A 16268-nucleotide genomic window follows, 5' to 3' on the forward strand; every position below is an offset into this window, starting at 1 on the left:
GATAATCCTGTTTAATGATTCTACTTAAATGAGGTACCTAAAAAGGGGGTAAAAACATAGAGACATAAAGTGCAATTGTGGTTTCCAGGGACTTAAGAGAAATGGAGAGTTACTGTTTAATGGGTATAGAGATTCTTTTTGGGATTATGGAAATAGTCTAGAAACAGATATTGGTGATAGTTGCATAAGACTGTGAATGTGCTTAATCCCACTAAACTGTGCATTTAAATACAGTTAAAATGGTAAATTCTGTCATGTATCTTTTGTTACAATAAACATTTAAGTAATGATTTTTAACCACATTAACAAAGTAGTTATTAATTATAATAACTCCAAAATCAATTGATGGATAATTATTCTAACGGGGATATATATATATATTATAATTAATGTAGTTAATATTTAATAAAATATTAATCCATCCAGTTTTTAAACTTTTATTTAGATGAAGAAACTCAACACATAATTTAAATACGTCTACATTTTCCAGGAATATTTTAGATTTTTTAAATTGTAAGAGTAATACATACAAGTGTCCTCATTATGAGATATCTTTTTCACATTTAAAAACATATAAAATTAAAAGTAAAAACCTCATTCTTACCCTCCCAACTCCATATACTCTCCATACACATAAAAATTTTAACAGACTGGTACATTTTGCTTTTAAAGTCAGTGATTGATTTTCAACTGGCATTATTGATGATTAAAGTGGATAATAAGCTGCCTGCAATGTCTCCCTATTTTACATATACACTGCCACTGGATTATAATCGTGGATTTAAAAATTCACTAGAAAAGTAAAGTACCTTCTCTCTTCTAGACTCAAAAAGAGTAGCCTCATCCTTTGTGACTTAGATAAAAAAGTAGAAAAAAGTATGCTTACATTAATAATCTTTAAGTATCATTTTAAAACTTTCTCCTAAATGATCACAGCCAACCCCAACTTCTCACTTTAGCTTTTGACCTATACATTTAGCTTCCAGTTCAACATGACAACCTATTAATAAAATGACCACAATATTCTGAAAATGTAATGTGTCCAAAATAAAATGCTTGGGCCCATCTCCAAACTCACTCCTTCTCATCCCATCTTGGTCAACAGCAGTCCATCCTGCTCTGCCCAGAAACCCTAGACTCATCCTTGACTCTCCACTTCCTCTCACATTCTACATCCAATCCAACAGCAAATACTCTGATCCATGCCCCCCATCACCTCTCCACACATTCACGCCACCACCACCCCCTCCCCGTCTCCTTGCTTTTCTTTGAACATGCAGAACACCCTCCCAGTCAAATCTGTTCTCTTCCCTCACCTTCTGGCCGTATCCTCCTCTCCCGTGTACCAACATGGTGCACTTCTAACCCTACTCAAATTTCAGTGTCAGAGAATCTGTCTCTGATGACCCTGTCCTTCCCTATCACCTTTTATCTCCTTAATTTTTATCTTTCACCATAGCACTTTTTGGGCATCCCAGGTGACGCAAGTAGTTAAGAATCTGCCTGCTAATGCAGGAGATGCAAGAGATGCAGGTTCGATCCCTGGGTTGGGAATATCCCCTGGATTATGCAATGGCAACCCATTCCAGTCGGAGTAGGCAACGGCAACCCACTCCAGTATTCTTGCCTGGAGAGTCCCATGGATGGAGGAGCCTGGTAGGCTACAGTCCATGGGGTTGCTAAGAGTTGGACACGACTGAGCGACTTCACTTTCACGCACTGGAGAAGGAAATGGCAACCCACTCCAGCTCTTGCCTGGAGAGTCCCAGGGACAGAGGAGCCTGGTGGGCTGCCTTCTATGGGGTCGCACAGAGTTGGACACGACTGACGTGACTTAGCAGCAGCAGCAGAAGCCCATTCCAGTATTCTTGCTTGGAAAGTTTCATGGCCAGAGGAGCCTGACAGGCTACAGGCCACAGAGCTGCAAAGTCAGACATGACTGAGCGCACACACACGTAGCACTTATCACCACTGGGCATACCTTACGCGTTTCTTTTTTGTGTGGACTCTCATCCTTCCTCCTCTAGAATCTAAGCTCTGTAAGTATTGGAGACTTTGTGTGGTTCACTCCTGCACCCCAGATGCCTAGGGCAGTGTCTGACACTCTAAGTATACTAACAATGTAATGACTAAATTACTCTGCTGGGGCATAATATATGTTATCGTGTTCAGAGTTATGTTGTAATGCTATTTCTTAGGTTGACTCACAGGCACTGTTGACATTCAACTATTCTTTACGTTTCTGTATTGTTTTGTACTTTTCAAAGTGACATTTGTAAGACAAGGTGGCCTTTCAAATGCCTTTTTTTCAGATTTACTTCCTATATTAACCATTTAAGTACATAGGAGTCTTGTCTTTCTAATTGGAATTTCTGAATAAATCTTGTCAGGTTTATCAATTAACAGTTTATATGGAGCACATACTGTCCTTCAGTATTAAACTAAATTCTTAAAAGGAAATAGCTTTCCAATGTCATTATCTATGGAAGGAAAAGGAAATTCTAGGGAAAGTGAAAAGAACACACGAGAGTCTATTTATCAATATGATGTAGAAGAAGTGCTATCTGGGCTAAACAGTTGACATTTTCCATGTTTAACATCCCTACTGGCAACCAAAAATATATTCAAAGTTTCTGGTGCTAAGATTTTTCAGTGATTTTTTAAAAATATTTCCTGTACTTCTCCAACTATACCTCTTAAAACATTATGAAAGAAGAGGAAAAGTTCAACTGGTTTATTTATTTATTTATTTTTTAATTTATTTATTTATTTTACTTTACAACATTGTATCGGTTTTGCCATACATTGACTTGACTCCGCCATGGGTGTCAATTGGTTTAAAAACACTCCAATATTTGATAGCGTGTTAAAGATAATCATCTTTCTCCTTCTCAACAGTCTTGGGAACAATATAAGTGCAAAGAAACTCCAAAGAAAATCCACTTCCAAATAAGAAAGAAACTATATGTAATTGATTGCTACCATAGTTTATCTTCTTCATCACCATCCACATGAACAACCTTTTTGCTGAATAATTTGTATGTCATTTCACTCTTCCTACAGTGCTGGAGTTGGAAGAACTGGAGTTTTTATTGCTCTGGACCACTTAACACAACATATAAATGATCATGATTTTGTGGATATATATGGATTAGTAGCTGAACTGAGAAGCGAAAGAATGTGTATGGTACAAAACCTGGTAAGATAATCTAAAACTGCAAGCAGTGTCAGCTCTAGAATTTTTCCTGGGAGGACCTCAGTGGCACCAATCTGGTTAGACATGGACTATGGCTACAAAGTAGACACTCTTTTCTTATGTTATAAACCTCTGGGGTGGGGGTGAGGGCTTGGGGCTGGCAGCTGATGGAGATTATAGGAGAACTGATCCACATGTCCCAGTAACCCTTCAGCACCATTACTGATGACTCATCCTAGCTTGTTTGTGCTGATAGGCATGTAGAAAAGAGATTTGTCTTTAGTGCTTGGGAAGCACAGAAAATGAATCAAATTAATTTCTTTCATAAACATGCTAGAAGTTGTAATTGGGAAAAGTTTAAAATATTAACTATTATGTTGGTCTATGTATTTCACTTGTCCATATTTATCCCTTTTGTATATTAATACTAATAATGTTTGTTACAGGATATTATCAACTATCTGAGAGTCTTTGTTTGGTTGTTTTGGTTTGGAAGCAAAGGTATTTTTAAAATCTAGATTTCTGTCATAAAAGAAATCTCACAGTATAATGGTAATGAAACTGAGACCCCTCTACTGAGTGTTTAGTAGGTTCCAGGTACTATACTAGATCATTTACATGTATTATCTCATTTAATTCTTTATTTGTAAAGCAGGTCCAGTGAAACTAATCAATAGGCTAGGTATAACTGGCTCTTCTTTACAAATAGGGAAGCAGATGTTCCAAGAATTTAAGTGACATTCAATGGTTATAAGTGTCAGAGCCAAAATTCAAACCCCAATCTGTCTAATTATATGAGGATGTTCTTCTCATATCTTTGGATTGATTTTTATACTACACAGATTTTTCTCACAGTAAATATGCAGATCTTCTATAATGGTATTTTCTAGGGTACCAACTAGAAAACATAAGTGGCTTTACAGCCGTTAGAAGTGGTAGAAAACAGGCTCTTTGCTAAAATAAGTTTGAGAAAATTTCTTAGAGCCTCTATGCTAATGTGCATTGACATTTATAAATACAGAGCCCTTGTGAACAACATTTCCCAAACTTCTATGACTATGGTATCCTTGAACCCTTTTGACCCCAAAACATGTAACACCAAATCATGGAACATTAATGTTCTCAGGAAGATGTGGCTCTAGATCAGAGACAACCAAACTTTTCAAAATGTACAACCCTTTCAGGAGAAAAGTTTCAGCATTTCAATTCCTGGGCTTCCCTGGTGGCTCAGATGGTAAAGAATCTATCTACAATGCAGGAGACCGAGCTTTGATCCCAGGGTGGGGAAGATATCCCGAAGAAGGAAATGGCAGCCCACTCCACTATTCTTGCCTGGGAAATCCCATGGACAGAGGAGCCTGGGAGACTACAGTCTGTGGGGTGGCAAAGAGCGACAAATACATACACACATAAAAATACATACATATTTTTAAAATGTAGATTGGGCAATTATGTATATTATAAAGTATACACAAATAAATTGAAAACCATGAGGTAAAGGTCAAATAAGCAATTATGACAACTTTGCTAATAGTGATGGTGTGGCTCAGTCTGTAAAGAATCTGCCTGCAATGCAGGAGACCTGGGCTTGATTCCCTGGGTTGGGAAGATCCCCTGGAGAAAGAAATGGCTACCCACTCTGGTATTCTTGCCCGGAGAATTCCATGGACAGAGAAGCCTGGCGGGCTATGGTCAGTGGGGTTGAAAAGAGCTGGACATGACTGAGGACTGGAATGCAAAAGTAGGAAGTCAAGGGATACCTGCAGTAACAGGCAAGTTTGGCCGTGATGGAAAAAACGAAGCAGTGCAAAGGCTAACACAGTTTTGCTAACAGAACTCACTGGTCATAGCAAATGCCCTCTTCCAACAACACAAGAGACTACTGTATACACGGACATCACCAGATGGTCAATACCAAAATCAGATCGATTTTATTCTTTGCAGCCAAAGATGGAGAAGCTCTATACAGTCAGCAAAAACAAGACCGGGAGCTGACTGTGGCTCAGATCATGAACTCCTTATTGCCAAATTCAGACTTAAATTGAAAAAAGTAGGGAAAACCACTAGACCATTCAGGTATAACCTAAATCAAATCACTTATGATTATACCGTGGAAGTGACAAAGATTCAAGGGATTAGATCTGATAGACAAAGTGCCTGAAGAACTATTGGATGGAGGTTTGTAACATTATACGGGAGGTGGTGATCAAAACCATCCCTAAGAAAAAAAATGCAAAAAGGCACAGTGGCTGTCTGAGGAGGCCTTACAAATAGCTGAGAAGAGAAGAGAAGTGAAAGCCAAAGGAGAAAAGATATACCCAACTGAATGCAGAGTTCCAAAGGATAGCAAGGAGAGACAAGAAAGCCTTCCAAACAGAGCAGTACAGAGAAACAGATGAAAAACAATAGAATCGTAAAGACTACACATCTCTTCAAGAAAATGAGAGATACCAAGGGAACATTTCATGCAAAGATGGGCTCAATAAAGGACAGAAACGATATGGGCCTAACAGAAGCAGAAGAGATTAAGAAGAGGTGGCAAGAATACACAGAAGAACTGTACAAAAAAGATCTTAATGACTCAGATAACAATGACGGTGTGATCATTCACCTAGAGCCAGACATCCTGGAACATGAAGTCAAGTGGGTCTTAGGAAGCATCACTATGAACAAATACAGTGGAGGTGATGGAATTCCAGCTGAGCTATTTCAAATCCTAAAAGATGATGCTGTGAAAGTGCTACACTCAATATGCCAGCAAATTTGGAAAACTCAGCAGTGACCACAGGACTAGAAAGGGTCAGTCTTCATTCCAATCCCAAAGAAAGGCAATGCCAAAGAATATTCAAACTACCGAACAATTGCACTCATCTTACATGCTAGCAAAGTAATGCTCAAAATTCTCCAAGCCAGGCTTCAACATTATATGAACTGAAAACTTCCAGATGTTCAAGCTGGATTTAGAGAAGGCAGAGGAACCAGAGATCAAATCTCCAACATCCATGGATCATAGAAAAAGCAAGAGAATTCCAGAAAAGCCATCTACTTGTGCTTCATTGACTACATTAAAGCCTTTGACTGTGTGGATCACAACAAACTGTAGAAAATTCTTCAAGAGATGGGAATACCAGGCCACCTTACCTGCCTCCTGAGAAATCTGTATGCAGGTCAAGAAGCAGCAGTTAGAACCAGACATGGAACAGTGGACTGGTTCCAAATTGGAAAAGGAGTACGTCAAGGCTGTATATTGTCACCCTGCTTATTTAACTTATATGCAGAGTACATCATGCAAAATGCTAGGCTGGATGAAGCACAAGCTGGAATCAAGATTTCCAGGAGAAATATCAATAACCTCAGATATGCAGATGACACTACCCTTATGGCAAAAAGCCAAGAGGAACTAAAGAGCCTCTTGATGAAAGTGAAAGTGGAGTGTGAAAAAGCTCACTTAAAAGTCAACATTCAAAAACCTAAAATCATGTCATCTGGTCCCATCCCTTCATGGCAAATGGATGGGGAAACAATGGAAACAGTGACAGACTTTCTTTTCTTGGCTCCAAAATCACTGCAGATGTTGACTGCAGCCATGAAATTAAAAGACAACACTTGCTCCTTGGAAGAGAAGCTATGACCAACCTAGGCAGCATATATATTAACATATATGAAATATATAGCCAATAGGAATTTGCTGTATGTCTCAGGAAACTCAAACAGGGGTTCTGTAAAAACCTAGAGGGGTGGGGTGGGGAGGGAGACGGGAGGGAGGCCCCAAACGGAGGGCTTATATGTATATCTATGGCTGTTTCATGTTGAAATTTGACAGAGAACAACAAAAGTCTGTAAAGCAATTATCCTTCAATTTAAAAATAAATTTAAATAAGAAACCCCCACCCCCACCAAAAAAAAGCAGAAACATTACTTTGCCAACAAAAGGTCCATATAGTCAAAGCTATGGATTTTCCAGTAGTCATGTCACATGATGGATGTGAGAGTTGGATTATAAAAAAAGGCTGAGGGCCAAAGAATTGATGCTTTTGAACTGTGGTGTTGGAGAAGACTCTTGAATCCCTTGGACAGCAAGGAGATCCAACCAGTCAATCATAAAGGATAGCAATCCTGAATATTCATTGGAAAGACTGATGCTGAAGCTGAAACTCCAATACTTTGGCCACTTGATGTGAAGAACTGACTCCTTGGAAAAGAATATGATGCTGGGAAAGACTGAAGGTGGGAGAAGAAGGGGGCTTCCCTGGTGGCTCAGAGGTTAAACCGTCTGCCTGCAATGCGGGAGACCCGGGTTCGATCCCTGGGTCGGGAAGATCCCCTGGAGAAGGAAATGGCAACCCACTCCAGTATTCTTGCCTGGAGAATCCCATGGACGGAGGAGCCTGGTAGGCTATAGTCCACAGGGTCGCAAAGAGTCAGACACGACTGGGGAGGAGAAGGGGACGACAGAAGATGAGATGGTTGGATGGCATTACCAACTCGATGGACATGAGTTTAAACTTGCTCCAGGAGTTGGTGATGGACAGGGAAGCCTGGCGTGCTGCAGTCCATGGGGTCACAAAGAGTCAGACATGACTGAATGACTGAGCAGCAACAAAGTGACTAATACTTACTTATATTATCATTAGGTATTTTCAAAAGATAAAAAATATACTTAGCAGAAAATAATTCTGTGTCAATAGTGGTCTTAAAATATATAGTTTAAATTATTTATAGTTTTTATAAGTGATCTAGCTCACTGAGAGATTTGATTACATTGTTGTTTTCATCTCTTAGTATGGCTATAAGATGGTTATTCTAGGTGTATGAAAAATGTTAGTCCTACCATTTTCTTGTCATTCATTTGTATTTTGCTGATAAATAATATCTTTAATCCTGAGTCTTTTTATAGGAATCTTTTAAAGCCACTTCAATTATGTAATGGCTAAGTACAACTAGGTACTGTCATCCATATGCATTCCCTTAAATGCTGAAAGGGAACACATGAATGAAGCATCACTCTTCCCTTACAAAACTTCAGAAATGGACTGTGACTTGTGGCCGGGCTTGGCTCCATGAGTATGCAGTCTATTCAAACTCATGGGTCCCCACCCTCAAAAGGGCCTTGTACTTGATTTGATGCCTGCTATCACTGTTTTGAAAATCTTAATTAATTTTGAGGAAAAGTGTTAAGTCACCTCTTTGCAACCTCATGGACTGTAGCCCACCAGGCTCCTCTGTCCTTGGAACTCTCCAGGCAAGAATACTGGAGTGGGTAGCCATTCCCTTCTCCAGGGGATCTTCCTGACGCAGGGAGCAAACCCTGGTCTCCTGCATTGCAGGCAGATTCTTAACCATCTGAACCACAGGGAAGCCCCAATTCTGAAGAAGGAAGCTCGCATTTTTCACTTCGTAGTGAGCCCCACAAATTTTGTAGCTGGTTCTTATCCAGGGATCTTTTAAGGGCTTCAATATCAATACAACTATTAGTGATTATTAAAACATGAGGATAGGATAAATAGGTAACGTTTTCCTCCATGTTCCTAGGTGTACACATGTACATGGTGAGCAATGTTCTTGGCACTGATCAAGATGGGTTGGCTTTCCTGGATGAGTTAAAGGATGGGAATGAGTAAGATTTCTTTCCTTCTGGAGACTAGGTTCAGTCTTCAAATAATAAAAGTTGGATTCTGTCATGTTGTACAGCTCCATGAAACCAAACTTTGTAACAAGTGTGCTCAAGAATGCTTGTGAATAATTTCACACAATTTAGTACTCAATATACACTATAAACTTCATACATTGTGCTGGAATAACCAGCCAGGGGAAACTGTTGTAGGCTGAGTAGGGGCATGGGAAGAGCATGAATTTTGGAGTCAGAGAATTGAGTTCAGATTCCAGTCCTGCTAATTTCTGGCTCTGTGATTTTGTTTAGTTAACTTCTCTAAGTTATTTCTCTAAGTAACTTCTCTAAGTTATTTCTCTAATTATTACACAATTTTATTGTATTAAATAAAAGTAAGTATCTGCAAGCACCAAGCATGCAACAGATACACAGCACGCAGTAAATGTCTGACAATGTAGTTGTGCCCACTGCTTTGGGGGATAAAAAGGTGGCGGGTCATTAAAATCCTGATAAAAGTCACTGAATCAATAGGGAGAAGTCATGAATATTAGTTGGGATATTTGAGATAAATACATCTTCATCTTCCCTGATGGCTCAGCAGGTAAAGATTCTACCTGCAATGCAGGAGACACAGGTTCACTGCCTGGATGTGGAAGATCCCCTGGAGAAGGAGATGGCAACCTACTCCAGTATTCCTGCCTGGAAAATCCCATCGATAAAGGAGCCTGGCTGGTTACAATCATGGTGTCACAAAGAGTCAGACACGCCTGAGCACAAGGCACATCTTCATCAGTATCCATAAAAAGTATAGGTAACCTTCCCCTGGTGGCTCAGATAAAGAATCTGCCTGCAATGTGGGAGACCCAGGTTCGATCCCTGGGTCAGAAAGATCCCCTGGAGAAGGGAAAGGCAACGCACTCCAGTATTCTTGCCTGGAGAATCCCATGAACAGAGGAGCCTGGTGGGCTACAGTCCATGGAGTTGTCAAGAGTCGGACACGACTAAGCGATTAACACTTTCACTTCCACCCTTTCCATAAGAACTCATAAAATTAAGGTAGATCCATGTTTACTAATTAGCCTCCACTCTGTAAAAGTCACAATTCTCAGATCCTTGCTTAAAACATCGTACTGCACAGCTAACGGTCTTTCACCTGACTTTGTTCCCAGAAGCTAAGGTCTCTACTGTCTTTTCTCTGTGATGAAAAAAAGGGAAATGACCACACCTTGGCTCCAGTCCTTACAAATCAGCATTGCCTTGCACAAGAGTGGTTTCTTATTTTCTCCTATTGCACTTGGGTATGATCCCAACGTCTGTGAAGAACGCTGTATCAGCACAGACGGCAGTAGTCACGGCCAGGGGTGAGGAGGTGGGAACCTCGGTGACATAGCACCATGGAAAGACACCCGAGGGGTTTAAGCAAGGATAACCAAAAGTTCTTTCCCTGTGTACCAAGCCACAGTTCACAGCAGCCCCAAGAGATCTGAAAGAGCCTTCTCAGAGAATACTCTGCAGTGAGATAATACCCTGAGATACTATTCCTGCCTCAAAAAAGGTTAATCTGGATGAAATCCCTTTCCTGCTCTGGATCTCTTGAAAATTGACTGATGTAAACTCCTGAAGAAGAAGAAAAAAAAATGATTTTGGGTACCTAGTATTTCTTTTTGCTGCCAGATCGATCGATTGATCAGTCGATCTGTCTAACTATCTGGCTGGCCTTAAATCTTACAACATAGCCTTTCCGATCCCCCAGATGAGGAAACCGAACATCAGAAAAATTTAATTCTTATGGTAACAGGACTACATAGGGTAGAAACTGTAATTAAATTCTTCACTGACACTTTGGCAATAACACCACTGCAGAGAGATCTTGGAACATGTAGCACTGCCCTGTGGAGCTCAGCCTGCCCTGCTGGCAGAGTTTACACCCATCATTCTTTCCAGTGGAGAAGATGAGACCTGGACAGTCTGAAGTTTTGCATATCAAATGTGACTTCAAGTTCAAATGTGTTTTTTTTTAAATAACGGAAATCATAAATTTACATGAATGCTGTTTTCAAAGAAATTATATCATGTTAATATATTTCTGCTAATAATGCTACTTACTGTGTGATGTACATATTAAAATATTCTTTTAGAATTACCTTGAGAAGAATGTCAACAGCAATTTCAATAGAATTTTTATTCCCTTATAACCATTCCTTTCTCACCAAAATTGAATTATGTAACCTGATCATCCTTCTTACATACAAACTTGATCTCTAATGACTTCTGTATGCTCCCCAAATCAAGCCTGTCCTTAAATGGTAAAGATCGACTAACTGTAAGAATTAAATGAGGCTAAGTCAACAAACATTCATTACGCAACTACCACATTCCAGCCACTATTACAAGCAATGGGAATATAGCAGTGAATATGACAGAGTTCTGTCCTCACAGAACTGACATGCCACTGATGAGACGTCTGTGGAAACATTTTGTCATCCACGAAGAAATACGTCTTCCTGATAATGACCAGCAATTTCTGAAGAGCGTCTCAATAGTGTAATTCCAAAAAGGTTTTGAGGTATAGTTAGCAATAGATATAAATATAACTTCTTAAGATGGTCACTTAGAGGACATTCTATTTAAATCAGTTGTCAGTGTGTATGTGTGTTATCTCAAACATTGGGTTATATTCCTTTAACTTCAGGTACCTTTCCTATGTGAAAATGAGGGTACTTTTCTATGATTGTAACCTTAACTAACCTCTGGAAAAGTCCAAACCCAGAAATGCTAACAGGTCATTGCGTTATATTGAATAAACTTAAAGAACTCAGGTGGTACTGAATTTATTCCAAACTTTAGATGAAATGTTACGAGTCTGGATATCTCAGTGGTCAACTGCCTTGTATTTACAGAGACCCCAGATCCTTGACATTAAATAGGCCAAATGTTGGGTGATTAACAGAAATGTTAAACATACTCTACATGTGCCTTTGGTGTGTAGGTATGCTCAGTCACAGATTTTGAAAGTAAATTTAGCATCTACATTCCAAAAGCCATTCTAACAAGAAAAGTATAAGAAAAATTACTCAATTATGCCTAACAGGAAAAACATTAAAAATTTTGAATATAATTTTTTTTAGTTTTTATAATCACAGCAAGAAAGAATATATGAACACTTGGTATTTAATGACAAGTACTAAAAAAAAGAAAAAAAAACTGGAAGCTACAAAAAAAACCCACAGGAGGTTAGCAAACTTTATGTTTGAAATGACAGAAAATCACTTATATACTTGGTGAATTGTGTGCCTTTAACTTAGCTGTTTAACATTTGTTGAATTCAATATTACTTTTAACTGTAAAAGTATAGCCCCCCCCTCCTTTTAAGAAAACTCACCACCCCATCCATTTATTTAACCACCCTTTCTTTGGTGTCTAGGCACAGTATATCTTTTTACATCAGTGCGTTCTGGATCTCTTATCGAGTAAAGGAAATAATCAGCTCATCTGTTTTGTTAACTATTCAGCACTTCAGAAGATGGACTCTCTGGATGCCATGGAAGGTAAACAGAGGCACTGTATGTCAACTTACGAGTTTACTACCTATAACAGGAGAATTAATTCAATAATTACCATTTGCTGAAAATGGTTTAGAAGCTTGGCGAGCAAACATATCAATTTTTTAATTTCTCTCTAATCCAAGTCAGGATAATAGCCTTTCCATGTACATTATATTTTTATCATGAAACATTTAAATCTTTTTAACTGTTAACTTCAATTCTCTCTTATGGCATGTTTTTATGTTATAGGTGATGTTGAGCTTGAATGGGAAGAAACCACCATGTAAATATTCAGACCAAAGATTACAACTGGAAGATATTTTCAAACCCCAGGGGCCAAAATTATCCCCTTATTCTTCTGATTTGAAATGTACAGCCTTAAGTAAATCTCTATGCTGCTCTTACTATGCCTTACTAAACTTACATTTTATGAATAGTCCTAGGAAATAGCTAATTCCAGATAGTTGTCTGTTTTGTACAGAATATTATAAACTTAAATCGTTTAAAAAGAGATATCCAAGAGATTTCTGAAGCCATTCTGTATTTGGGGAATGAGCCAAATATAAAATTATACTTAATGCTTCAATGTGAATTTTCCCTACATATTAGATTCAATCTTGAGCAAAAGCTGTAAATGTTGATTCAGTAGTGTTATTTTGGCCTCCAGGGTGTTGACTTTTCTCGTGGATAACTTCCAGGACTGTCATAATGATCTGTACCTCCATGTAAGCTCCTGTGTTTTGAACCCTCTGTTTTCTGAGTGCTGAGATACCATCTCATGATGTCGAACAGCTGACAGTCCCCCCCGACACTCCCCGGATCACTTGGCCTTTATACAACACACAGTAGCTCTTTGGATACACTTAGACTATTTCAGTTGCACTGTAATATTTAGCTTGAAAAAACAGAAGGGAAAATTAAACACTGCAATTGATCATATGAAGTTGTCTGGTACTTTTCTAGCCTGTATATATCTGTACGTTTTCAGGAACAAGCTGTACCACTATACTGTATGGTTAAATGTATCAGTATTTGTCCACAGATATGTATTCAACCTAATAACAATTTTGAAGGATTTTTTCAGCAGAAATGTATGAAAACAGTAATAAAAAGGTAATGTGTCTCAAGTTTGAAAACCCATGATGTGCTGCTGTGGTGCCAACAGACACTTCTGAATAGATTACATAAAATGATCTTTATTTCATTTCCTAAGGCTGATTATTGAGGAGTATATTTGGTGGAACTGAACACACAGAAAATTAACTAGACCCTAGCAAATTAGAGATTTTTTTAAAGAAAATAACTCACCCTCCTTTTGTTAGATAGTAACAATGTGCTAAGTTTTGAACTATATGAAATTATTGTCATAGATTTCAATTAAGGGTCATAAAATAGTATTATTTTATTTCTTCTATGGTAAGAATCATAGTATGTTTATTTCTTCTGGAATACACATATAGAAAATGTAATGGCCAATAAAATTGAATTTTAAGGAACTGAGTTACTTTGCAGCATGATTTCAGAGGTCCTTAAAACAAAAATTTGATTTTGTATCAAATATTAAGATATAATTCATGATTATCTTAACTGAAGTATATTATATATAATTACAATAATGTAATGTAGTATAAGTAATATATCATTTCCCAAGGTACTCAAAAATAGTAAATAATTTTAAAAATTGAATTTATCACCCAAGAAATTAAATCCTTTAGTTTTCCCAGCAATTCCGCTTTCTGCTTTTTTTAATGGCAAGAGTGTGTAAATAAATACATTAATGTTCCAGCCAGAAAGTAAACCAGAAAGTTTACTCTATAGAAAGTTAGAGAAAACAGTAAGAAATGATGAGAACTCTAAAATATTCAAATTGGACTGAGACGTTCTTCAATTTGCTTCATGTGTCACTCATTGAAAACGTGTGGTAAGCCAGTACATATGAATGTGAACTTTTGTATTCATGGAAGACAGACCTGTGGAATGTACTGGAAGTCTACTTTTAAATGTATTAAATAAGAAAAGAATAGTTCAATCCATAAGCAAGTCCATTTTCGACAGTATCTATATAAAGCAGAATAGAGTTGACCCATGTGTATGTGCATATAAAACAAAGTTTTGAAACAAAGCCTCCTCTGAGAGTGCTTACCAGTCTCTCCTGTGCATACAAATCACCAGGGGATTGTGTTAAAATGTAGATTCTACTTCAGCAGGTCTAGGATAAGACCTAAGACTCATCACTTCTGGAAAGTACTCAATTTATACTGCTGCTTGATTTCAGGCCATACAATGAATAACAAATCTCTAAAAGACAGGATTAGAATAACTATTTCCACCTGAAATTATTTGAAACATGTCTAAAAAGATTCGTCTTCATTATATATAAAACACCTGTAAGAGAGCACCTGTTAAGTGTGTAGTTCACTAGTTGCATCACAAAACTGTAACTGAAACGAAATTGAAATTCCCATATTAATGATAGCTAAATTTTCTCTTAACTATACTATGAAAAAGGCTAGTTTACAGCCAAGTTTTATAGGTGGCTACCAAGTGCAAATTAAAATAATGAGGAACATCTGTAACATTTTTAGATCGGATTTGTCAAAATACATTGAAGCATATGTACAATAAATGAGCAACATGTGTTTCATCTGAACCAGATGAAACTGGAGCCTCTCAGAATTGTTTGTCAGAAATGAGAGCAGCTGTGGGTATCACCTCTACTTTCATGCTGCTTTAAAACGCATAATTTTCTTCTTTCACTTTATAGGTGAAATGTATAAGTCTTTTGAAAAAGCTAATTAAACCTTGCCCTCTTCGTAGAGGAGATGGCGATTCATTCTTCACTTCTGGTATCAAATACTAGATTTTAAAAATGAAATTGAAGTTCAGCAAACTACTAAGTCATGACATTATTGTGACAGGTCCATTTTTGTAGGCCAACTTTTAGAAAACTCACAGTAAAAATTTTGATGATGCCATTAACACAAAATGATCTGAAATTCTTAACTGCCTGATACTAAAAGTGAAAATGTGGAATAAAAATGTTTATAAAGCATAATCTTGGCTTGCCTTCTTAGGACAACTAATACTGTGTGGTAAATGACATCATAAACATTCATAAAGATACCATTTGGAATCAAAACTCATATACCCATCAGTTAATGAAGATGTTCTACAGAATAGATGAGATCACACATATGAAAGTGTTTCAAAGAGTACAAGGAATTGCACAAAGATAATTTTTTACATTTTATCCAGGCTGGACAGTGTGTATGCTTATCAGTAAGATAACACACCCCGCTTTACGATTGTATTGCACCTTGTGATATTAGTTCCACATTTGTATGTCTGTGTCACATGCACACGTTAAAGAGAAAATTATAGCAGATATATTGACTTCTGCTAAATAAGACCAGTGACACTTTCTTTTCATAAATGATTAAGAGCATTCCCAAGGAATGTTTGGACTAAAGTGAATAGATAAACATGTATACAGATAACAAAATGTGATTTGGAAAACAAATGAAGATGATTTCCATTTCAGATGTTTCAAATGGACATACCAAATCAGTGTCCGCAATAGTTATTTGAAAATAAAATTAACTCAACAGACAGTGATGAAAAGTATTATTCTCCCTTGTTAATGGGATTGTTTCTTTAGAATTGCAAGCTTGAATTATTTTCATTTTTACTGAACATATTAGATTGAGAAGTCCTTTTAGTAAATTAGAAACTTTTTAGAATACTTTGACACCCATATAATACTTTTATACCTGATTAATCCTTATAAATTTCTCTAAGATTCTAAATTCCTCTGCTGTGTCCATTATCACAGATAAACATAATAAAAGCTTAATAGATGCACTTGAGACCACATTTAGTAAAGATGGAAGCTGCATACATATCATAATCATGTCAC

At 37.5% G+C, this 16268-nt stretch overlaps 1 protein-coding gene across 1 annotated transcript in view; it reads left to right on the plus strand.

The window, feature by feature from the left end:
• Positions 1 to 13590, plus strand: part of PTPRQ (protein tyrosine phosphatase receptor type Q) — a 237221-nt gene extending 223631 nt beyond the window's left edge. The window contains exons 43-45 of the mRNA XM_061122020.1: positions 3064 to 3199; positions 12232 to 12355; positions 12602 to 13590. Coding sequence (XP_060978003.1) covers positions 3064 to 3199; positions 12232 to 12355; positions 12602 to 12639 — 298 coding nt within the window. The 3' untranslated portion in view covers positions 12640 to 13590. The remainder of the gene's footprint in view (positions 1 to 3063; positions 3200 to 12231; positions 12356 to 12601) is intronic.
• Positions 13591 to 16268: the final 2678 nt, after the last annotated feature.

The sequence above is a fragment of the Dama dama genome, chromosome 3 (genome assembly GCF_033118175.1).
Source record: "Dama dama isolate Ldn47 chromosome 3, ASM3311817v1, whole genome shotgun sequence".
NCBI lineage: Eukaryota > Metazoa > Chordata > Mammalia > Artiodactyla > Cervidae > Dama > Dama dama.